Raw genomic sequence first — 26523 nt, forward strand, 5'->3', positions numbered from 1 at the left:
CATATATTTTAATATTTAATTAATTATCCAATTTATTACTTAATTTATTATACTTTATAAATGTATTATACTGATATAATTATTTGTATGTCTGACATATATATTTGTATGTGTGTGTGTGTGTGTGTGTGTGTTTATATATATGTATTTTTTACATACTGGTAAAAAATGTAGCGCCTGAATGCACTGTAAGTCGCTTTGGATAAAAGCGTCTGCTAAATGCATAAATTATTATTATTAATTATTATTTTATATACACACACACATACATTTCTTCTGTATATTTTATTTGACGTATAATTTCAAGAATACAATATATATCAATAGCAATAATAATAACTTATATATATGCACATATATACATATATATGATTATTAAAGATTCTAAAATGCAATTCTAAATTGCATTACATTAAACATGCTAAAAAGCAGTTGATAATAATACCTTGATTTCAATTATCATGGTATTTCGAAACGTGACAACAGATAGCACCTATTATAAACGCGACTGTTAAATATTCAATATTTGGAAGGTAACCAGCTTCTAGGCTTACCATATTAAATCGTGCGCAGCTGCACATTAAAGATACAATAAGAAAAAATAATCTGGCACTTTATACAGTATTGTGCTCTGCACGAAATAAAGGATACAATAGGAAATCTTAATGTCAAATTCTAACAAAGTATTCCCCCCAAAATATTTCAGTCTCCTCCATATACAGACGGACCACCGTAACACATTCACTGATAGTTATGATCACAGCACCGGACGATTCCTATTCTATTAACTCCATTCATTCCCTGTCATAATTAACATTCGCGGTAATCATCATTGCGGCTGACAAGATGTCATTTTATGCTTAAATGTATCTCACCGCCTCGACGCTTCCATGGCCAGTGGTTACCAGTGTTTGTAGCGGAGCTGGCTGCTCCCCTTTCGCTCCGTCCGACGCCATCTTCTCACTGTAGAGGACTGTTCAAGCTTAGGCACCACACACCACATCAAATAACGCATTCGGCACTGATTTAACTATTACACTGCTGCAAATAAAATCGCAGAGAGCCAATAATTCATCTTCCAGCTGTAGATAAGTAAAGCAGGGCTGTGGATGTACGCGGAGGACTATTTTGAGGGGGAGCAGGTTGTGCAGCTCAGTCCAGATGTAAACCTGAAAAGAGGTGTGAACCTACAGTCTTTGAGGGAGTGACATGAACGCGATCCTATTTTTGCACTGCTTGGGTTAACCTCTCTGTCGCCAGTGGATTTTGTATTTGAAGACGTGGTAAAGATGAAGGTGATGAATGGAACTTAATGTTATGAGATGCCTTTGATTTATAGACATGCATAAAGATGCCGTCCAAAATGTAGGCGCAATGTTTGGATCCCTCTAGAACTATATGTAACAAATTCCAATGGAGAAAACAATACTTAACAGCTAGACCTTTTCGTATAAAACGTTAAAAAGGGATGGAAAGGAAACTGATGGCTAATCCCCACTTGAATAGAGCAAATTGTATTATATTAGTGTTTGTGTGGAGCATGTGAACACTAATGTAAAGCAGACTGCACTTCATTATAGCCTAACTTTACACAGATGAGGAGAGAAAAGAACAGCAAACAATTCAAAATGATAAAGGGAATGATGATGAAATGAATGCCTCTCTGAGTTTGCCACACATATCTTTTGCTTAGAAATGAGTCATTACTTGAACACAGCAGGTCAAAGCATCTGTGGGTATTAAAATCATGACAGGGCATAATGTTCAAATTTAGGCAAGATATAAAATATAAAGTTATTATTATTATTTTTATTATTTAAAAAGACGGACACATTTTCTACTCTCCCACATCTCTTGCTTGTGTCACTTTAAAAAAAGGATAAGGTTTATCTTGACGATTTAAGAATTGTCAGTCAATCGATCGATCGATAGATAGATAGATAGATAGATGTACAGAAAGGAGAAAGTACTCTTTGGAATGTAATCGCCTCTTTTAGTTGCCATTTGTTCTGTTCATATTTCTCTCAGTGAAAGCCAGTAGGGTCATTCCATCTTTTTTTTTTCTTCTTTTTTAAAATGTATATTTAGCTAGGACCAAATGGTTTTGACATTACTGCCTTCTCCATTGCACCCCCTTTCCCTCATTCCATGTACTAAATTACACTAAATTGGAAAAAAAAAACTAGCATACTTTGCATGTAACACTTTAAGCCATTTAAGCAAATGCAACAGATTTGATCTTTAATGTTAGACTGGCTTCCATAATCATACCAGATGAATTGCTCACAGTCCTGTAAGTATGAATACCGGCCCATAATGCACTGCATTCCGTCATCTACTCACAACATAATGTGGGCTTATTATCATAATGTGAGTATTCATAAATAGATTTATGAGTAACCATTTATGATAGATACACTTGGCAATGGCCCATATAGCTCATATAGCCTAGTGGGGCCTTAGTTTATTATGAGGAACACAATCCCATCAAAATCAATTGATTTAACCTGTAATTATATCCTCAAAATAAAATCTGCTACAGACATTAACGTGCAATTATTTATATATTTTTCTCTTATATATTTTCACAATAGAAAAAAAAAAAGTGTAACTATGGTCAGAATGCACTGTCCCTCACAGGTTGGCAGCTTTTTTATATATATATAAAAAAAACATTGACTATAAGTTATTGACTAGATGCTATAAATGCATTACACACATGTGCATACATTGGATAATTTAGTCAAATTTATTAATGGCAAAGTTCAATTCAGTTGTACTGAAATAATGAGAAAAGAAACAGCATGGATCGATTTAACGTTAAAATGCAATATTTTATTAATTAATGCAGTCTTGAGAGTCACATGACTCACCCATGTGTGGGAATCAACCAATTACAGCGTTTGTTTGGGTTTTCGTGATATTCGTTACTCGGTTGCACACAGCTCTACCTTCCATGGTTCCTGAAAAGACCATAACAGTCTTAAGAGAGTTCTTGTTAGGAGAACTAATTATTACCATCAGTTGTCAGTTTATGAATTGACGGTTGAGTTTTATTTGCCTTCGCCATTAAAATGAGTCTGGCACCGCACAGCGGATCGTTTCGCGCATCACAGCAGAGCTGTTCTGTGGCTGCGCTCGATGAATCGTATGTATCCATTTTCATGTCGCTGTTAAAGATGTAGTTCATCCAAAAAGAAGAACACTGTCATCATTTACTCACCTTCATGTTGTTTAAAATCTTGACTTTATTTCTTGAGTGGAGCACAACAGGAGATGTTAGCAGAATGTTAGGGGCTGACAGTCTCTCAGCAACCATTCACGTTCAGTGCATCTTGACATGCAACGAAAGTGGGATGTTTCTCAAAACATATTCAATTACAGTATCTGCCCAGAACTGCTGTCTAGGTAGCCAATTCACTCTTTTGAGACACAAATGAGCTCTGAACTTTTACAGATTCACCAGCTTCAACATGAGCAGCAGTGCCAGTTCAGGAGAATCCCTGCAGGAAACAGATTCAACAATCATCTCACAGAAAACAGATGTGAAGAATTACAGTATGATGACTCCTGCAGAGAAACTATCGCTTTGTGAGAGACGGGCTCAGTCTTTGGCTGATAGCGAAGAGGTACACATGGAATAATCTTATACCCAGAAATACATGACTCAGACTCTAATGTTATTCTCTCCTACTGATTTATGTAACCTTATTAGTGCACCAACATTTCAGTATGATCCATTATGAATTACATAAAGCTCCCCAGGCATGTTCTTATTCTCCAGTACAGAACCAAAGGTCTGGTTTAAAGGGGTCATATGATGCGATTTCAAGTTTTCCTTTCTCTTTGGAGTGTTACAAGCTGATTGTGCATAGATAAGATCCCTGAAGTTGCAAAGACTAAAGTCTCAAAACCAAAGAGATATTCTTTATCAAAGTTAAGACTCTGCCACGCCCCCCTAAAACGGCTCATTCTAACAAATAATGATCTTTAAAAAAGCATCATATGACCCTTTTAAAAACAAAAAACAGCTAGACACATACAAATCATTATATTCATTGTATGTTTTGTTTCATTTCTCTAGTTTAAAGTTTTATGCATGTTCAACCTTTGCAGTATGACCCCTGTATCCAAGAGCTTGTGCGTTGCCTGGCACTGAGCAGACTGGTTTATGGAAATGAGCATTTTGCAGTGGCTCAAGCTCAGTCAAGACTGGCTAAAGCTTACTTGCAATACAAAGGTAAAATTGTTCATTATTTAATGCGTTTCAAGAGATAGAAGTAATGTACAGTGAGCAATAATGAGAATAATGAACAGTGAGCTTGTTACTATTGAAAAATAAACCCTTCATCGACTGTGCGTCATGCAAATGGATTTATTAGGCAGTCATATAATGTAAACATATAAAAATGTAGCACATTAATTACCTCCTAACAATCTATGACCTCATATTTCCAAGGTTGGGCACATCAGGCACAAGAACATGCATCAAAAGCACATGAAGTACTCCGTTCCAGTCAGGAGGAGAGAATGAGCTACCTCAACTGCTTCCTTACCGTACACCAGACTCTTGGAAGTGCCTCTACTGCTTGGAAAATATCCTTGTTTACATAAGCATCTAATGCAATCATATTCATAGTTCATTTTTAAGTGCATCTTAAGTGTTCAAATCCTTTATAGAACAGGGTGTCCGCGGGTCCTTAAAAAGTCTTAAAATGTCTTAAATTCAGATTCGATGGGTCTTAATTATTACCGCTAAAATATCTTCAGTCTGACGGACCTAATGACTTTACAATCATTGGACAGACCGAAGATTTTTTCTTCCCGCGGTAAGTTACTGGAAGCACTATATATTTTTCTGTTTATGACATTATTAAACTTAGCAAAGTAGTACAATTTGATAATTCATCATACAAACCTTGTTGTTTCAGATGATGGAATAATGACAGTCATATGTTAATTCACTTAACCATGTGAACTTTAGCAGAGGCCGAATCAAGCTTTCAGAAGGCAGAGATAGTCATGGGAGACATTGTAGCACAAGAAGCCATGGGGAAGGAGGACAGAGTGGGCATTGAGTATGAAATATTTACAAATTTAGCAAGGTACGGGACCATTTTAATCTCAATTGCTAATCTCAATTGGCTGATTGTAATGACATAGCTGGACTAACAAGAGATATAATCTAACATTAGATGGCTACTGTATGAATTACTGCCTCTCTTTGTCTTCCTTTTAAATACAACCCTGAATAAATGTTTAGGTCTGGGACTAAGAGGAAAGAGATTCCTTTTGTAATTACCCTTAGAAACATCTCAATCTATTTTCCCATTCTTCTTATTGCATAATAAACACATGCACTTGTTTAAAGGCTTAAAATATGATGTGGCAACCAAGTCCACATTGATATCCACACAAAGCACTACGGTGAATCACATGCTGTGGTCTATTTATTTCTTTGGACTTCTGCAGTTTCAAATATCAGGTTCAGGTTTAAATCCATGTTTTTCCTGGCATCACTCCAAGTTGACACTGATGCACTTGTAAGTAAGATAACACTTTCATATATGCATCAGAATTTGTTGTTATGCTACATTTAGATATTGTTCTCTTTTTTTTTTTTTTTTTTGGAGGGGCCAAGCAAAATAATGATTATATGAACCTCTGGAATTTCATTAGGACTGCAAGCTAATATCAGCAGTATAAAGGATCTTTTTCACCACAAGGTGGTGCTCCTCATCCACAAAAAAATCCTAACAGCATTACAATAGAGTTGAAGCTTTATGATAAATTTCACAAATTTCCCTGTTTCTTGACAAATAGAAACAGAAGCGTTTTTTGTTCTGTAAATCATATCTTAAGAGTGCCTGTAAAGCTGGCACATATAATCTTTCCACACTACTCTTTCCAGTTTGGTCACATTTAGTGCAGAGCAGAAAAGCATCTCTATAAATGTTTGCATCAATTTATTAAACATACATAAAGCAAAGGGTTTATTATTCAGAAATCAGTAAGACATTTTTTTTATTTGGGACATTTTTGGCTTGAGTTTGGATGTGACAGCATTATTCAAAGATTTTTTTGTTTCTCAGGGGCAATAATACTCCCACAGGAGGACTTGATTAACTTGTTCAATAGCTTGTATTGATCCTAGTGTTTATTATGGCTGGTCTCACCAGGCTTGACTGTGACAATGAACGACTGTGGTTTGTCTGCCGGCTGTGTTTATGTTGTGAGTGCAGAGTGACATTAGAACTCTCAGGGCCATCTCAGGTTTTATTATTGCTGCTCTTTGTTATGTAAGTAAGGGCATCTGTGCTAGAGAATATAAATTGTTATACAGTAAAGCTCATTAATTATATTAATAAATAATATTGTATTTATAATATTATGTAGGGAAATTTGAGCATTGGTAATTATTTGCTACCCTTAGCAGATTGTGTTTTCATCGGTTTGTCAGCTGGTTTTGTTAGTCCCAGAAGAGTGTGCGTATGTGAGTTGTGATGAAAGCTTCTAATTCTTCTGCCTTTGACTGTAAAACTACTGTTGACATATTTGAAATGAGTGAGCCTGCGCTATCAACACATACCTCCACAAAACCCAGAAACAATGACACAAGCTTCCAGCTTTTTCATCTGGATGGAGGCCATGAGCGAATGGACATCAGAGTCAGCATATCACTATCATACTGACATGATTCTCCACAAATATTTCCATCAGCCCTTGTTGAACATGTGCTGGTTGGGTTTTTTGGCCTTGACAGAATTCAGAAGTGAAGTGTACGTTTCCTTTTGTCTTTTCACACTCTAAGCCTGTGAGCAAACAAAGCTTAAAAGGTCAAGGGTTTCATTTTTGCTATGTTAAATCATCCATCCACTTAACATCCACTTGCTGGCTGATAGAATATCTGGGTCTTGATGAAAACTGTTTTAAAAGGATAGTTCACTGTGTATTACTTTCTTCTGCAGAACACAAAAGAAGATACACTAAAAAAGTTGACCTAACTTAAAAAAGTTTACTCCACTAATAAGTAACTAACAACTTCTAAAATATAGTTTTTGAAATACTTTTGTTGACTCCATGAGTAAGAAGCAGTCTATTGAATTAAAATAATCTTCTCAAGGCAATTAAAGATTGTTTACCATTTAGCAATTCTTTTTGCAACTAACCCAAATAACAAAAGTGAAAGGGGTCCAAAATATTAATATTAATTGTATGCATGAAACATATTTTTCACAAAATGTATTTCGTCATGCAGGTTTGGGACAACACGAGGGTGAGTAAATAATGTCAGAATTTTCATTTTTGAGTGAACTATCCCTTTAAATCACTGCTCTGTGGTTACTTTGGTAATGGTATAAATTAAGTTGAGCTAAACTTAGCTGGAGACTAAACTTGGAGTGCTGTTGTGCCAGTATGAAGTAATCCAAGTGTTTATTTTCATTTTTTTAAAGGCGACGATGTCTTTTCTGTTGCTCTGTGTCTCTATTTATCCCTAATATTGCCTGGCACTGCTCTCTATCAAGTCTGAAATCTTTCATACACAGTCTACGTCAGTATTGGTCTGTTAACAATTACTAAGCAGAAGGCTTGGGGGACTACTTGGCAGTTCATGTAAAACTCCCTAATTGCATTATGCCCCTGCACAACGTACATTAAATCAGATTTCTCCACGCAGATTATATCTCTCCTCCCACTGAGGATGCCTGAGAGGATGGCTGGTATTACGCTGGCACTGCGTGGCATAATACAGGATGTGTTTAGGTTTGTGTACCCAGGCAGCACGGCAATAGAGTTGGTCACGCTGGCCCTAAAAGGAGACCCAGAGTCTGGAATTTCTGATGCAGCCTTGAAAAATTGCCAGGGTGCTCCAGCGTGCACATGAGAAAACCTTGGTGGAGTCGTGCTTAAAATCTTTTCCATTTCGCAAATGTCGCCCTTGAGCGTTTTTCCCCTGATTGCAGTAAATCCAATTGGACATTCAGATTAAGAGCTTTTTGATTTCATTTGAATAAAATGTATGTTCCAATCCTAAAATACACCAAAGATTGAAGATAAGACGTGTTTACAGCTCCATCATCATCAAATTATGCAGATATGCATGAATACTTACAAATGATGTGTAATGTCAACCATCTATGTTAAAAATCCACTACTATTCCACGCTATTTCAGAGGTGCACTGTGGGAATCCACTAATCAAGCTTTAACCTTGTTTGTGATGTAAGATTTTTTACTAGCTTTATATTTATGGGGCAAGGATGCTGCATGAGCAGGCCACTCTCTCTGAGATGGGAAATTGAGTTAGGGATCCATTAGAGTGGATGAATCTGAAGGACTCAAGGCTTTTAACAAGATGGATTGGTGAAGCATGGGATCTCCCTGTGGTGATGCATGTCTCCATAAAGAGTAGTGCTACACACCTGCACACATCAGAGAGTAGCATCTCGGTATAGTTATGGACATGTGTGAGATCTAAAATTCTGAGACCAAATTGAAAATCTGTTTTAGAAACTTTTAGAATTTTAAACTATTTAAAACAATATGAAGTAACACGTTTTTTTTTTTTTTTTATTAAAATGAATTACTTTTATTCCGCAAGGATGCATTAAATTGATCAAAAGTGACATTAAAAAGACAAAAGATTATTTCAAATAATTCTGACTTTTGACTTTATATTCATCAAAGAATCCAGGAAAAAAATGATCACAGTTTCCACAAACATTTAAACAGCACAACTTTTTCAACTGTGATAATAATAAGAAATGTTTGTTGAGCCCCAAATCAGCATATTAGAATGATTTCTGAAAGATAATGTGACACTGAAGACTGGAGTAATGATGCTGAAAATTCAGCTTTGTTATCACAGGAATAAGTTACATTTTAAAATATGTTAAAATGCAAAACAGTTCTTTTAAATTGTATTAATATTTCACACTATTAATGTTTTTACTTCATTTTTGATCAATTAAATGCAGCCTTTGGTGAGTGTAAGAGACTTCTTTTAAAAACATTTACAGACCCCAGACTTTTAAATTGTTTTGTTTAAAATGTCTAAAAAAAAACTGACTTGGAACGGAATACTTTTTATAGAACAGCATTGGACTCTTCTGTACTTCACTTCTTCACAGATAGCAGACAGCAGTGAGTCTGTGCATTGTTCAGGAGTGAGACTAAATGCCTCAAGGCTGATATTGAGAGAGGAAAATTAGAACTAATAAAGACATGAGCTCTTGTGTATCGAGTTCAGAGCTGCAGGGCATGTTTGGATTTGCTGCACTTCTCATCTTAATAAAAGAAACGAAAGCTCATTGAAGGTCCAGAGCTGGTGCCACCGTTCTATGCGATACACAGCAGTTCTTCCTGTTTTTAACCAGTTCGCATGAACTGGCTTTTCTTGACCTTCTTCCTTTCATTGTTCTGGCATTTTTGCTCATGTCTGGCATTACAAATGAGCCATTCTTATTGATGGCATGCATAAGTGAGGTCAACAGTGTGCTGTATGTGACATTGTGTATTGATTTTATGACAAATGACATCTTTGTGTCTGTTTTGTATTCTATAGGGTGTACCAGCGGCAGGGAAAGCCTGAGAAGGCCCTCAGTCAGTGTGAAAGAGCCTTGGAGCTGCTTCAGGAAGGAGCTCAGCTCAGTCGGATCTGCTGTGTTTACAGAAACATGGCGGCCATTGAACAGGCACAGGGACATCTGGATAGAGCCATTGAGCATCTCCTACTGGTAAACACCGCAGGGATTATTCCTGTCCTTCAAAGAAATACACTCTACTGAACTCAAATTAGATGAGTAACCTAATGCAGAGGTGTCAAACCCATTTAATAATCACCTTAATCCTGCTTTAATCAACAATATTGGGGTAATCAAGGAAGCATATGTAATTTACTAATTTCATCCATCAGGGGCCTTTGGATTTTTGCCCATTTAGAGCATTTGTGGGGCCAGGCACTGATATGACACTGAGACTTTTATGCACAATATATGACCCTGCTCTATTCCACTTTGTGGCTGAGTTACTATATATATATATATATATATATATATATATATATATATATATATATATAGTATATATATCATTTATATATATATACAACTGTTATATAACTATATAATGTTACAGAATATTTCTATTTCATATTAATAAAATATCAATAATATGAGTAAATTCTATTCATACAAAAATCCAGAAAAAAAATGTATCATGGTTTCTGTAAAAATATTGAGCAGTATAACTGTTTTCAACACTGATGATGATGATAATAAGAAGAAGAAGAAATATTTCTTGGGCACCAAGTGAATTTGTGATGGTCTTGTGACACTGAAGACTGGAGTAATGGCTGCTGATGTGAAAATGTAGCTTTGCTATTACAGGAATAAATTAAAAATATATTAAAATAGTAAACAGTTATTTTAAATTGTAATAATATTTCACAGTATTAGTTTTTTCACTGTCTTTTTGATCAAGTAAATGCAGCCTTGCAGATTAAAAGGCTTCCTTCAAAAACTTTAAACAGTCATAAGGACCCTGAACTTTGAAACAGTAGTGCATGAAATTAGTAATTAAGAAATATTAATCAGATGACAATATTGACAAAGAAGAGAATCACTCTCTTCTCTTGGCTTACTCTAACAAGCTATCTGAAACCAAGCATCAGTACAAAGTTAGACCAAAAAAAGACCTAAATGTAAATAAACAAAAGGCTGTACAACTTTATGCGGATGCAACAAATTAAAACAAATCTGTAATACTGTACCTGAATATAGAATATTATAAATACATCATACCAGTATAATAAATGGACGGGAATGTTTATATAATAGTTTTTTGTTTTTTTCTATAAATCATCACATAGGTCAGACTGTATTCCTCCACAAGTCATATTTGGCCCATGTGTTGTGTTTTTTGACATCCTCAGTCTAATGGTTTTTAAAACTGGACCGCAGAGTTATTTAAAGCCAGGAACTATTGATAATATTTCCCCTGTTTCAGGGTGGGTGTGATATGTGATATATCTGTATTCAAGTCTCTGTATCTCTCACTCCCTCTTCTGCAGGCTCATTCCATAGCTCTTAGTCAGAGTCCTGGGGGTCTGGAGGGGGCCCAGATCGCTCACAGCTTGGCTCTAGCCTACTCTTCCACTTCAGAGCCTCATCACAACGGTGACCGACTGCATGCACAATAGTCTGTACGGGGGATTTAATTAGGCCCCGAGCATCACACAGAAATGATGAGATGTGTTATGAAGTCAATATTAGTATAATTAAAAATAGTAAATATGCATTATGACCAAAAGGCATCCTGTCATTTAGATGACTTAGATCTGATCCAACATTTTGAGTTTGTCATTGGAGTGAATTGTGTTTAGCACTATACATAATGAGAGCTTTGTGTTAGCTGCCCTGCATAACAAGTAGCAGTAAAGTCTTGAAGGTGACCCTCAGCTAATCAAATGAAAAATATGACGATGTGTTGGAATAGCTCTTCAAGGGGAAGTGGAGGACTTTTACATATTGTGTAAAAAGGCATTAGAGAAAACTAAAGAAGTGTGATTATGTTCATCTCTTTTTCTGTTTCAGTAGATTCAGCAGCTCGCTTTTTTGAGGAGAGTATAAGTGCATATAGAAGTGCACTAGGCCTACAGGACACACTCACCCTATCTGCTCAAGATGACTTCAGTCATTTCCTCATACTCACTGGACAACAGGAGGTCAGCTTCAAATTCTTCTAGATATGGTGTATATTATGGAATAGATGTGGATCTTTATATTTTAACTATATATAAGCTTGGGGTCAGTAAGATTTTTTTTTAAAGAAATTAATACTTTTTTAAGCAAGGATGCATTTAATTGATCAAAAGCAATTTAGTAATTTTATTTAAAACAGTAAATAGAAAAGCTATTTTAAATTTTAATAATAAGAGACTTCTTTCAAAAACATTTCATCTTACCGAGCCCAAACTTTTGAACAGTAGTGTTTATCAAGGATTTAACTTGATCAAGACATGCAGTGACCATATGTAAAAGTTTAAGGATTGATCATTGAAAAACCTTACTGACTGACCACTGTTCAGAAACTTGAAGGATACATGTCATATCTATGATGATTATGGTCCTAAAGTTGGGATTATTTCTTATACTCTGTTTTTGTGTTTCAGAGATGTGCTGAGATCCAAAGAGAGTCTCTAGCCTATAAGAAGAGTAAATTTGGTGAGCTGAGTGCAGAGGTGGCCGAAGCGCTGCAGCTGATTGGTGGAGTGGAGATGACACAGGGTCAGATGAGACACGCCCACAGGACCTTCAAGAAGGTGAATCAAATATAATGCATGGTCACTAACCTGTAGGAGTTGGCTGTTAGCCATTAATAGATATATATTAATGCTCAAACATTGCCGGTATATTAAAGTTTTGACCTTGTAATTTTTAATCAAGATGCTATAACTGAATCTTCTGGTGACTTCATTTAGTCTGCTTAAATGCCATCCCTTTTCTACAATCGACTGCAAGCTCAAATTTAGATCTGCATCCAATCATCAATTGATGGATAGAACCAAGTTCCTTATTCCTTCTTTATTCGGTACGTCACAATATGAAAAACAAGATTTGTTGCTACTTCCATTACACCTCAACTTTAAATACACATCACCGGTTTGCTGAATTTAATTCTACATCTATATGGAATTCTGATGGCATAAAATAGATTTGATCAAAAACAGTTTAAAAATTAAATATTATTTGTTTCGTCAGAATCCTTCCATGCACGGTCGCTAGAGACTGAGCTTCTGCAGTTTGCACAAAAAGAGATCTGAACAGCTATTTCGACCAAAGTCTCTGAGGACCTTACTGTATGTCCACAGAGCTATGCTCTAATCTTGGAGTGTAGCGTGAATGATATTTTGCCTCAGAGGGGATGATTCTTCTTATATAAAATGTTCCAAGGGATAACATTGTGTTCTTGGTTCTTCTGGATGCAACCAGACTTTTTCATAGCCATTGGAACATTGCTAAGTGCTGTTAAAAGGGCACTGACCTTCATGAAGAAAAGTAGCATTCTAAAATTATGTCTTCTAACTTATATAACATGTACGTATGGAGTAGGCATGTTACCTTGGACAGTCTGTTTGTTTTGGTAACTTGTTCTTTATTTAAAGCTTGACTATTTTTGGACTGGACAGTGTTATTCTTAATGTCTTGGACAGCTCATTTCTCCCTCGATGTCCTCCTCCAGGAGTCATGCCACACTCTGATTTGTAACATTATTTATTCTCTTTTGTGTCATTGCTCATAGCAACTGATGCAGTAAGAGGATCTTGCTGCACTCCACATCTTAATAAAAGCTTAGGGTTATTAGGGAACATTATCTTTTTTATTTACATTCCAAACATCTTTTGTATGTCCTAAATATGCGAATGGCTTGTATTCTATTTTGATATGGTCACACTGAAACCCCCTCTGAGATAATATGATGACTGTTGACTCTTTGGAAACCTGTCCCCACTTGTCTGTAAATAAGCACTGTTGCTATGTTTCTTTGTTGTCGTATCGAAGGGCTCCATTTCGGGGATTGTGAATCAGGGGTCCCATGTTCTGCACTTCCTTAGGATACTAACCTTTCCCCGTTACCTCTGACAGATACGAGCAGCTCATATCATGTTCTTTCTCCTGTAATAATGACAGCAGCTGCAGCAGAGCAACACACTCCTAGTTTAGACTTTGGCCTAAAGCCAGGGGTTTGTGGTTAAAACAGGGATTTAAATAAGCAATAATAAAGTTCAATTTTATATGTGTATTGTATATTATGTTTGTTTCTTTGTATTAAACAAAGTTTTGTTTGGTCTTTAGACGCATATGCAGTCCAGGTTTTTATAATAGACACACACACTTTTGAGCCACGCTGTGACTGTTTTCTCGTTGAAGTGGGCCCCATGACATCACTTTTGCCTTTGGAAAGTGATGAAAAGATGGACTGAGACTTTTCAGTCATAAAGGAAACTTTGAACAGTACTTTCCTTTGGAAAGACTGCTGTCATGTCGTCATTTCGAGTGTTTTTCTTCCAAACCGTTGCTGTTGTTGTTTTGAAGATGTGGTTGAGTGAATGAGAGAGGGTTTATTTGAGGAAATGAAGTGGCTTGGCCAGGTATGCTGTAATATCTGTGTGCCAAAGGCACTCCTCCTCTCTACTATGAGTCATGCTGTCCACTACATCGAGCCCCACACACAGAGCAGTAAAGTTTACATGCTTAGTTTTAAAATGTAAGAGTTATAAATGGATTTTTTATAACGTTTCACATTCACAGGCAGTTTTTTTGACTATCATACCTTAGCCAGCTCTTTATTGTTCACCAAGCTTTTCAATCCTTTATGAAAATGATGATAACGATCATAATTTTCAAAAGGATGATGAACCTTAGGCCTGATTCTTTATTAAAACTGCTCAGGAAGTCTGTTGATAGTCCAATGTTTGATTGCATTTTCTGTATTTGGCCATAATTCACAACCATTTGGGTTGTTTATGCATCATGTGTCATCAACATGTCATTTAGATAAACATTTATATGACGGTATAAATTCCTGCAACTGGTCACCATTTTTTTTTTATTTTAAAATGGTCCTGCGTTTGACAAATTAACAACTTAAAAGTACAACTATGGAGCCTCATAGTACTGTAACTCTTAAAAGCTGCACAAATTTATATAATTAATGATAAATACATAATCATATTTTTATTATTTATATTTATAAAATAAATATATATTTACTACCTGTAATTTTTTTTTAAAATAAATTAATTATTTACAGTTATTTTAAATTGTAGTACACAAAAATATTACTGTTTTTGGTCCCACTTTATATTAAGTGGACCTAATACCTGTGTACTTACATAGTAACTAGATGTGTACATAGTATGTAACCACAGTGTGAGTACACATTGGTACATAGTATCTACAGCTGTAATGTTTGTTTAACTACACATATGTAACAACCCACTGAATGGTATGTGTAAATACAAATGTGTAACAGGACATTGGTAACAACACTTTTTGGTAATGAAAGTACAAATGTGTAACAGGACTAACAGCACTTTTTGGTAAAGAAAGTGTTACACTTTATATTAAGTAAACAATTCCTATGGATTTACCATGTAATTACTCTGATGTTACACAGCAGCAGCCAGTAAGTTAGGCTTTACATATAAATTGTGGTTGGTGTCCAGAATGTTACACTTTATATTAAGTAGACAGTTCCTGAGGAGTTACCATGTAAGTACACTGGTATTACAGTGGTGCACCAACTCCAACTTGAGATCCAACTCCTCCCACTTTACATATCCCTAAACCTACCCATCTCCACCCCCTGGATCAAATTTCCACCCCTAAACTTACCCATCTCCACCCCCTGGACCAAATGGTTCCAATTACTCTTATACATATTGTTGTTACAAAATGTAGTTATATATGTCCTGTTACACATTTGTACTTACACAAACCATTCGGAGAGTTGTTACATGTGTGTAGTTACAGAAATATTACAGCTCTAGATACTATGTACCAATGTGCACTTACACTGTGGTTACTATGCAAGTAGTACACAGGTATTAGGGCCACTTAATATAAAGTGGGACCCTGTTTTTACTGTATTTTTTATTACATAAATGCAGCCGGGGTGACAAAAAAAAAACGTAATTATAAAATAAAATAGAAATGTTGACTGGTAGTGTATGAATATATATATATATATATATATATATATATATATACACACACACACACACACACACAGTATATACTGTATATATATAGCACCACAGGACATGTCAGCTTCCCAAATGTTTTGCCAACCACCCATATCTGTGTCTCTGTCAGTGTCTGGATATTGTGAATTTGCTGTATGGTCCTCAGCACAAGAAAACCAAAGCCACACAAAGAACCGTGGACATGTTGTCTCAGTGAGTTTCCTACTCAGTCACAGCATGGTAGTAAAAGTGAATATTATTTATAGATGAGGCATTTAATGCTTTATGGTCTTTTTTTTAGGTCACCAGAGGTCAGTGAAAGACGCAAGGAAGGTCGTCTTGAAACAAGACCTCCATTCTGTGCAGTGGTATCATCTGCATCTGAGGTGACATCTAGCATGTCTAACTCATAACAGCAGTGACCAGCAGACGGATCTAATGAATGTGGCATGGACTTTCAGGGATGTTTGACCTCATCCTATTTCACCAAGGGAAATCTGTGGATTGGAAAAAAACAAGGCAATATTTCTAGAACAACACACAAGCTCCACTGTGTCTTTAATCTCTGTTGCTGAGTCTCAGAGTGGTTGGCAAGGTGATTACCTCTGCACTTCAAAAAATGAGAACTGTCCAGCGGTGATCTAATACACCGTCACAGCGGTTTCTGCAAATACTTCCTGACTGGAGAGCTGCAGGCCTCTCTAAACTCTAAAGAGCTGTAGAGTCATATTATTTCTGAGAATTGAGCAGAACTCACGACATGAACTTTATAAGGGTTTGTTTATTGTGTTTGCATATAAACCAATGTTCAGAAAGTGAGCAGACTAGTCTTTTTCTTAAGAGTACAATAGCACACACAACACCCCTTTTGCGAATTTTCATTTAGCAAAAATACATCTGTAATATGCAATCCCAAACCAATCTTTGCTATGGCAGTAAATCTTGTATAGCATATCGTAAATCTGTAGATGCACAAAAAGAGGTTTCACACAGTGTTGGTTGAGTCATAGAACCCTATGCATAGATTCAGACAAAGAACAGCAGGTGCTGAAACACCATCTCAAGGGATGCAGATAAATGGCTGGAAATGGTTAATAATGATATTGAAAACTAAGCCTTAATCACTTATCATGTATCTGTTAACATAGTGTTTCCCCAACCTTTTTGTGTTATGTAACCCAGCCTAATCAGTAAACCAGAAATGTGTTTCATTTGCATTATACTGGATATCATTTCGCAAAGTCACTTAAATGTGAAAAATCATATTGTGAGTGACATTCCGCTATGAGTGTCATTGGAAAAGCTCACAAAATAAATGAGCACCACTGGTTATTTATTTTTAGGTTTTATAAGTTTAAGAAAGTAAAATCTAATTTATCCAAACTTGCAAAACCCCTGGGATCACTGTGTTAACATATATTGAGGATCTCATTTTTTAGATTTCGTTACTAGTTTAGGATAATACAGACATAAAAAGCTATTTAAAAATGAAACGCTAAATGAGACTAAATGAAGTTGAAATTATGTTATATGCTTCCTCATTCTAGATTACACTCTTTTTTTTTTTTATCCCCATCACTGTTAATAGGCACAGAACAGTCACCATTGCAGCATCTGATGACGTTAACATGAATATCTGTTAAAGATAGAGGAAAATGCAAATGCTTACACTTAAAATCTTCAGACTAAAGCTGTTACACTATTTTACCTGGAGGTGTCAGTGGCAGAGTATGCATCCTAAAAATAGATTCTCATTAGACACCCCCCCTTTAGTGAAGTTGAATCCTCATTCTGTGTAATAAGTTGTGACAGACTTAATGGCACTGAATAGCTATTCTGGAAGCACTTGCACACTTCTGTGTAAGCTGCCTAGCACTTATTTTTAATGTGAGATTTCTACAATCAAACTCTTCCCCCTCTTACTGTTTCTGTACAGTACTAGAGCAATGAAAAATGTGTTGTCCTGGAAGAGCAGGATTGCTAGATTAGTCCTTGCTGGTTTAATGTCATTTAAGGATTAAGAGATCTCTGGGAGACAGGAAGGACAGTCGACACTCGACAGTCTAGTGCTTTTCGCCTTCAGTAGAGCTAGACTGTGACCAAATGTAGACCACTATATAAACTCATTTCATGGGCGTGAAAAAATTCTAATTTGTTACTGAAATTATCTGTGATACTATGAATACCGTTTTGAATAACAGACAAATAAACGGCCAATTAAAGTGAGCACTACTCTACAATTTCTGCATACTTTCGTAAATATCTCTATCTGCACATTCTTTAACATGATATTTCATAAAAAGGCTTTTATGGCATTACAAGCTTGTTTTTGCAATGCTGTGGAAAGTAGAAGCACAGTACGGTACTATAACAAAGTCAACTATGAATATTTTTAAAAGGATTGCTACTTGAAAGTTGAAAAGAAAACATTGTATTTCACTTTTTCTCTTAGATAAAGTTGCACTATATGAAAATGAAGTAAAACAAAATGTCCAGATAGTTCATAAAAAATATATACTTCAAGATCAAACAAAAACAGAGTATTAAAGTGATTAGCTTTAGCTTTGTTAACACTTTAGCTACTGTATGTCAGATAGATGCTGTTTAAACGTTTGGGGTCGGGAAGATTTTGCAGTGTTTTTGAAAGCAGTAATTTATGCTCACCATAGCTGCATTTATTTGGTCAAAATTACAGTAAAACAGTAATATAATGAAATATTAGTTCAATTTCAAATTACTGTTTAAGTATATTTTAAAATGTAATTTATTCTTGATGACAAAGCTAAATTTTCAGCAGCCGTTACTCCAGTCTTCAGTGTCACATGATCCTTCAGAATCATTTATTTGAAACAGAAACCATTATAAATGTCTTTACTGTCACTTTGGATCAATTTAATACATCATTTTTGAATAAAATATATTTTTTTACTGACTCCAAACTTTTGAACAGTAGTGTATAGTCATGATGGACCATGGATTTTGGATTATGTTTTACAACACCTGATGTGATTGACATGATATTTGGAGACATAATGTGTCATTTCAATGTTATTTCATTATGATATCACTCTTCGGGGCTTTCGAGATAAACAGTTGCGATTCTTTTCTCATGACAGACCTTCAAGTGAGGGTCAATCATCTGGGTCTGTGAGAACTCAGCAGCAACGCCACCTCTTTGTACATCGACAGCTCCTCCACTTGCTGATGCAGAAGAGCCGTTGTTCACATCCATCTGAAAAGTGAAGGATTTCTCACTAGGGCCCAGCTTGATGTGTTTTTCTGTCTTGCCAACCTCATCGGTTGAGCTCCATTCTCGGATCTCTTCGTCGCCGGTTATCCAAGGCATTCCCTCCATTTGAATCTCCTCTTGAGAAATTTTCATGGTGTATCCCACTCCAGCTCCTCCGCCGATAGCCTGCTGGAGCTTTGGTTGGGATGAGCTTAGTGCTGCCATTATCTGCTCCTCAGATAGATCATCTCCTCCTCCTTCCAGCAATCCAGATTCCTCCAGTGTCTGGGACACATTAAGTTCTGCCACAATGGTCATGGTTCCGTTGTCTGTAACTTGTTCTACCTTTTTAATGTCCACAGAGACATTTTCTGGAGTTTCTCTACCTTTCGTAAAAAATGCAAGCTCTTCCTTGAGGGCTCCAGATACAGTGTCTTGGATTTGCTCTAATGCTCCTCTAAGCTGCTGTTCAGGGTCTAGTGAGTCCTCCCTCAGGATCCCCACTATGGACTGTTGCAGGGTGGGAGAGACATGTACCTCCTCTTCAATTATGCAGTCTTGGATATTGTCTCTCAAAAACGAGTGTTCGTATTCCGGTGAATCTCTGTAACTGTGACCTTGTTTGGGGTCGTCTTCCTGGTAATGTCGTTCATCAGACAGATCATCCACAACTCCATAATGGCTATAAGACATAAACCTCCCACCCTCCTCAGACTCTGACATATTGTCTTCAGGAGTGGAGACAAAGTACTCTTGTGAGTCTTGGCCATGTGAGAAGTAGGGTAAGCTTTCATCTCTGGTAACTTCCTGAACCTGCACAGAGCCACTGTTTCCATATTGTGAGGCTTCAGCAGAACCACTCTCACAGGGTTTCATGGTCTTAGGGTCACTCTCTAGCTCCTCGATTTGGAAGAACATTGATGAGGGATCGATATTTGGTTGTTTAGACTTAATCTCCACAGTCTCCTCTATTTCAATTTCACCCTCCTCATCAGACTCCACAGGTTCTTGGATTATCTCCACATTCACTAACCTATTTTCCAAACTCTCACCTTGCAGGCCAAGACTCAGCAAGTTCTCGATCATGGCTCCTGTTGGGGTTCCTTTGATGTTCTCCAGGGTCACTATCTTGACTCCCTTGCTGAGAAGTTCCTCCAAGGCAGAATCTTCAGACAGGTCCAGCTCCTCCTCGACTTTAGATTGTAAGACAATCTGAGTCTTGGTGGTTCCATCCTCTTGCTCTGTTTTCTCCACATGATATGTGACTTTTGAGTCAGGGGATGAGCTGACCTTAGAATCTAAACCAGCTGGTTTCATGACCTGCTGAATGATTTCCTCCATAGAAACGGCATCTAATACTTTTTCCTCACCTACAAACACCTTATGCCCTACATTTTCAGACTCTCTCTCATCTTCAGCTATTGATTCTTTCACATCCCTTCTTTCTTCTTTCATTGTTGCCTTGGATTTTTCTTCATCTTGTTTGACATCCATCCTCATTGCTTTTAGTTCATCATCTTTCTGACCGCTTTCTTCAGTGGTGGTCTTACTCAAGTTCGCAGGAGGTGATATCACTTTCACTGGCTTTGGTTTCTCTATTTTTGATGCTGTAGAGCTTGGTGTACTTTTGGAGCCCTTTGAAGACTGCTGTGATACCTCTTTTCTTATAATTCTCTGATCTGTCTCCTCTCTTTTTATCTCAACAGAAGAGACTCCAGGTTTCGTGGTACTGGAAGCAGCTGCCTGCGCTGCTTTGGTGAAGGAAATCATGTCCCTTCTTGAAGCAGGACTTTGGTGGGCACGATTTGATACACTGATAGGCACAATCCTGGAGGGTTCGTGAGAGTGAAACTGACTTGATGTAGATGAGGTTCTCAGGCTGGAAATAGGCTCCATATATTTAACATCATATCCTGTGAAGGCTTTTTGTCTTCTATCTGATCGACTTACTGAATTGACGGACACTCTTGGAGTGTAAGGATGGGTCGGCATTTTTATATCTACAGATATAAACAACACACAGTACAGTCGATAGATAAAAATTAGGAGGATAAACATTTTACTTTCTAACATCTCTCTAAGTATGCTAAATCAATAATTATTTAATGTTTGAATTGTTGAATAACTAAATAATGGTAATTCACAGTTGTTAAAAACATTTTCATGCTGAATGACAAATACCTATTATTCTTTCTCTTGAATGCTGATTAGACCACGTTTGAGCATGTCTTCCTTCTTCTTCCAAGAGTGCCCTGATGAACATAATTCCAAAGTTTAAACGGGTACATTTAAGGTCAGTCTAATTACAGTAAGCAGGACATACATTATCGTGAACAAAACCTCGGCACTTCTTTTTCACCTCTTTTGAGAATGCTGACTACCTCCATGCTCTGCCATGACCACGCAAAAGCTCAAACAACATTAAGGTCAACCAGAAAACCTACCAAGCCCATGAACTTGTCCTAAGCAGAAACACAATTAAGATCACTACCAACACTCTTATCTCTCCAACTCTTATCCACCATTGTGTTTAATTGGGTAAACAAGTCCTTGAGCGCTTTAAACCTACCTTGACAATGCTTTTTCATGAAAAATACATTGAAGAAAGAAAAGCGAAGCAGACTTTGTGGAACTACAGACAGTATCCCTGTGAAAGTCCCCTGTGATTCCTCTGAAAGACTAAACTAAAAATAACTGCCACAATGGACCCTGTCTGTTTTCATTATGGCTCACGATGTGCAGTTTTAAACACACGAATGGAAAGCCACTTCTACATCATGTTTCAGTAGTATCCAAAACACTGCTACTATACAAACAGACCATCTTCAAGAGACCAACCAAACTTTTGACTCTAAGAATAAATGATGGTTGACAATGACATTTAATAATGTGGCTTCATTTAATAACTCCACATGCTAATCTTCCATGTGCATTAGCTAATACATCAGACAGCTTTACAGTTGAATGAAAATCATAAATCAGCTTCAGTGTAAAATGTACAGTGATTAGGTCATAAAAACAGAGGAGTTAACCAGTCTAAAAAGGAAAGAGGGGTGGGGTTGTACACAGACTTGCCAAATGGGCGGGCATTAGTCGCTCTGTTGCTGCAGAGACTAAAAATACATCTATGAGGCTCATGTTGGGGATGGTGTCAAACTTGACTACTCAAATCTCTAAACAGACTATAGTGAAATGTGTATATTCACATTACTGCATGGAGAAAGTTTTAGATACCTCACGTTTTTAGAATAGTAGAATAAGGGGCCATTCACACAGAATGCGTTTTTTTTTTCATTTACAGATGTGTGACATGGGAAGTGGAATGAAAGATCTTTTAACTTAAGCACCATGTCATGCATGAGGTGCTGCACAAGATCCCAGCACACTGGTCAAAGATGTCCATCTAGTGCATGTTTAGATAGAAATACATCAGAAAATCAGAGCAGTGGAATAAAAAAATAAAAATAAAAAACGACGTGAACGACGCCTGACAATGAAATACAAACATAAGACATTTTAATAGCTTTCAAATACCCCTGCACTAGTCCTTAGAGCTGCCATGCCAGCTAAAATCCATGAAGCAGAAGTAATTTTTGTATTAATATTTAATGTCACCAAGAGAATGTGAGAGGAGACTCATTTTAAGGGCACATAAACAGGTCATTCATCCCTATGCTTGAACTGGCATCAAACCATAGACAGTACTTCAACAAATATGAGTTTGAGGGAACTTTAAAAACTGGATGGATAAAATTTAGGTCCTAGTAGAAGACCTCTGGAATCAATGAACAAGTGTGAATTATCAGAAAAAGAAAAGCTGCTTGTCCTGATACGGACTGTACTCAAGCCTTGTGTTGAAGGCACTGCATGCTCATTTAGGGAGAAGCAGCATTTGATTGATTTTGTAAAAGCTCTACCTGTATGCAGCCACTTCCAGTGCAAGGCCCATCTTGACCTGTAAGAGATCCTGATGGTCCTTCAGCTTCTCTGAGATGGTGTTAGACAGCATTCTGCGCTCATACTCCAGTTCTTCAATGATAGCCTGTAGGACAAGAAGGTAGTTAGACTGTTTGCTCGTTTACACACGCACACACACACACACACACACACACACACCAGCACAGTGGTCAAAGATGTCCATCTAGCACGTTTTGATAGAAATACATCAGAAAATCAGCGCAGTGGAATGTAAAAAAAAAAAAAAGTTCTGCGTGAACAACCCCTAACAATGAAATATAAACATAAGACATTTTAATAGCTTTCAAAGACCCCTGCACTAGTCCTTAGAGCTGTCATGCCAGCCAAAGTCCATGAAGCAGAAGTAATTTTGGTATTAATATTTAATGTCACCAAGAGAATGTGAGAGGAGACTCATTTTAAGGGCACATAAACAGGTCATTCATCCCTATGCTTGAACTGGCATCAAACCATAGACAGTACTTCAACAAATATGAGTTTGAGGGAACTTTAAAAACTGGATGGATAAAATTTAGGTCCTAGTAGAAGACCTCTGGAATCAATGAACAAGTGTGAATTATCAGAAAAAGAAAAGCTGCTTGTCCTGATACGGACTGTACTCAAGCCTTGTGTTGAAGGCACTGCATGCTCATTTAGGGAGAAGCAGCATTTGATTGATTTTGTAAAAGCTCTACCTGTATGCAGCCACTTCCAGTGCAAGGCCCATCTTGACCTGTAAGAGATCCTGATGGTCCTTCAGCTTCTCTGAGATGGTGTTAGACAGCATTCTGCGCTCATACTCCAGTTCTTCAATGATAGCCTGTAGGACAAGAAGGTAGTTAGACTGTTTGCTCGTTTACACACGCACACACACACACACACACACACACACACTCACACAAAGTTCAATTTACTTAAAGATAAAAGGCTAGTGTTTTTTCTTCTTCTGAAAGAATCTCACAAGTGATTTGAAAGCCAGTGGTCATTTTAAATTGAATTGGGTTAAGTTTGGAAAGGTTTTATCTTTCAAACTCAGTTACAATGCCTTTTCAATAATGCACTTAGTACAGTATACCATTTAAACTATGAAAACTATTTTTTATCCCATCTCTCTCTTTCAGAAGGGTGTCCACTTGCGTATTGATCCCAAGTATATATTTGGGTGCTACTGTTTGTGTAATGCACCTGTTTGAGAGCTCTTCCAACATCACCCCGTGATGAAACATCATTATTTATATAAAGAGACAGGTGTTTTTAATGATCGAAGGGTTATCTGCTTAAGTTGGTCCAAGTCATAAGACAAGAGTCTTTACAGTAAGTCAACATAATTCACAAATCAAATACACAATATGCTAAATTCAATGGTTCAAACAAGCCTTTAAATTCTCCTTTTACTCCAATGGCTCCACATTCTCCGTCACATACTCTTGGTGATCTCAAGTGGTGGCATAAATGCCACCTAATTTAAATATTAGCTACGTTTGCCCTGCCTGCATATTAGTATTACATAGCACCTAAATCTTTTGAGTTGAATAATTGTGTCAGTAAATGTTCATTATAGGCCAGCAACATTAGTCTGCTTGTTGGGTGCATATCTGTTATGGTTTTGGAGTCTGAATATTTGGCACTCAATAGGCTAGTTGCAGTAATATGTTAAGACTGACATCCTCCATGCAGCCCATTCAATTTAGCCCACAGTGACACAACACTTTACTGATGCTTGCACTTTGCTTCAGTAACTGCTTATTTGTCATTCTCCCTGGAGAGAGGCAATCATGGGATAAACCATTAATGCTTAATTTTTCTAAAGCACATTGAGCTAGAGATGATAAACAAGGATATTGGCAGTGCGGAAGCACTCCTCACTTGAGCTCCTGAGGGGTCCATTCAAAAAACAGGTGTTGGGATAATGTTCATCTACATGAAGTTGATGACTGCTTGGTTTCCACTATATGTCCGTTTTGTAATCTTTTACTTTACTCTTGGAAGAATAGTGTGGTGTTGTGATATATCCTCAAAGATAAATGATATTAAAAAAAATATATATATATATATGTGTGTGTGTGTGTGTTCAAAAATTCATAAAAATATTTTTTCAAAAACTAACAAACTTTTTCAAAAAATACTCAGTTTCAGTAAGTCAGAAATGTTTTGAAAACGTTTATTTATATAACAACACTTTATATTATAATATTATATTTTCAGCATATTTATAAAAAAATGTTTTCGAAAAATATATGAAATCTATATTTTAAAAATGTGTTTGATCATTTTTTACCTCTTAGGTGGGTCATTTTAACATTTTAGGGGAGGGGGATACAGATATTTTATGTGATTAAAACGACATACTTTTTACGCTAGGTTAATTTCACCAAACATATCTAATAGGTATCAACAAAAACATGGGATTTGTGCCTCTAATGTTAAAAAAAAAGTCGTGGGGCACGACACCAATGTGTAAATTAGTACAATGTGCCATGCTGCTGCTACATGCGCTCAGTGGGTGTGGCGCTCTTTTCGGAGGAGCATTGTACATGCTTACGCAATCCCCATTTTCTCCAAAGGATGCCAGTAAATGTGTTTTTTTTATTAATAGAGGACCTTGTGATTGGCTTTGACACCCACCTGATACTTGCAGATTTCAGCTCCGAAATTTTCTTGCATGTTCATGAGCTGCTCCTCGAGGTTCAACTGCACTTGTGTTTGTTTCTCAATTTCGTCACGCAGCCTCTTGAACTGTGCAGCATAGTCCCTCTTGTCCCTCTGAATGTCCTCCAGCCTCGCTTGGTCTGCTTTGATAGACTCTTCGATTTCCTCTACCTTCAGGCGGTACATGTCCAAAGTCCCCTGCCAGCTTTCAGTGAAGTTGGCCGCATACTCCTGCACCTCTTCCATCGTAACTGCTGGAGGTGCCTGGTAGGTTTGAGTCACAACGCGCACAGTTCGGGAGTGCACCTGGTCCCTCAGGTGGGTGATTTCCTTTCTGTGGGCATCTTCCAAAAACTTATATTCGTTTTCGAGCTCAATGAGGCGATCTTCCAAAGCACTGTTGGTCTTAAGAGCATTATGGAGCTGCCTGTCGCAGGCTTTCAGCTCCGTGTCGATGCCTTTGCTCACCGAAGCCTCCTCTGAACGCATCGCTTGAAGCATCTGAAGTTCATTGCGCAGCTTCTGTCGCTCCATCTCTGCTCTGCATTTCTCGAAAGATAACCGCTCCACTAGTCTCCTCATTTCCCGTAGCTCGGACATGTGTTTGTTTTCCCATTCTCCAGACCTGTTTTTTCTGACTGAATTTATTTCGCTTACCAAGCTGGTATTTTCTTGTTCCAACTGTTTTGCGCGCATTAGGTACTGGCTGAGTCTTTGGTTGAGCTCCTGCAGTTGGGGCTTCTCGCTCTCAAACGGTTCCCGCATTCGAAACATTTTCCTTTGTAATTGTTTAAATGTAATAGCTTTGGTTTACGCTTAAATGTGTTAAGCTTATCAGGTATTTCGTTGTCATCGGTGTTCGAAGCGCAGGGCGGAGGCAGAGTCGAACAAGTGCGGAGGATTTCAGCTGATCCCACGTCCCATTAGCGAGTCCTACTAAG

General features: G+C 37.2%; 2 protein-coding genes and 1 pseudogene across 2 annotated transcripts in view; 1 reads left to right on the plus strand and 2 right to left on the minus strand.

Annotated features, from left to right (window-relative positions):
• The window catches only part of LOC107708234 (cortactin-binding protein 2-like), a 20318-nt gene extending 19162 nt beyond the window's left edge, over nt 1–1156 (minus strand). The window contains exon 1 of the mRNA XM_016512414.1: nt 876–1156. Coding sequence (XP_016367900.1) covers nt 876–956 — 81 coding nt within the window. The 5' untranslated portion in view covers nt 957–1156. The remainder of the gene's footprint in view (nt 1–875) is intronic.
• Nucleotides 1157–2923: 1767 nt separating this feature from the next.
• Nucleotides 2924–16518, plus strand: LOC107708235 (tetratricopeptide repeat protein 23-like; annotated as a pseudogene).
• A 2133-nt stretch (nt 16519–18651) lies between these two features.
• On the minus strand, nt 18652–26505 carry LOC107708236 (synemin). The gene is made up of 4 exons (XM_016512416.1): nt 25559–26505; nt 23629–23753; nt 21158–21228; nt 18652–20976 (listed from the first exon to the last, which is right to left on the minus strand). Exons 1-4 carry the CDS (start codon nt 26354–26356, stop codon nt 18812–18814), a joined length of 3159 nt encoding a protein of 1052 aa, XP_016367902.1. The 5' UTR covers nt 26357–26505; the 3' UTR covers nt 18652–18811.
• Nucleotides 26506–26523: the final 18 nt, after the last annotated feature.

This window comes from Sinocyclocheilus rhinocerous, unplaced genomic scaffold (assembly GCF_001515625.1).
Source record: "Sinocyclocheilus rhinocerous isolate Xijiao unplaced genomic scaffold, SAMN03320098_v1.1 scaffold2670, whole genome shotgun sequence".
Classification (NCBI taxonomy): domain Eukaryota; kingdom Metazoa; phylum Chordata; class Actinopteri; order Cypriniformes; family Cyprinidae; genus Sinocyclocheilus; species Sinocyclocheilus rhinocerous.

Bases quoted from the DNA above. Each gene is read 5' to 3' on its own strand.
- LOC107708236 (XM_016512416.1), bottom strand. From the start codon at position 26,356: ATGTTTCGAATGCGGGAACCGTTTGAGAGCGAGAAGCCCCAACTGCAG. The intron at 23,754-25,558 runs GTGGGTGTCAAA...CTTGTCCTACAG, and splicing joins CTGAAATCTGCAAGTATCAG to GCTATCATTGAAGAACTGGA. The intron at 21,229-23,628 runs GTAGAGCTTTTA...TATGTTCATCAG, and splicing joins CTGGAAGTGGCTGCATACAG to GGCACTCTTGGAAGAAGAAG.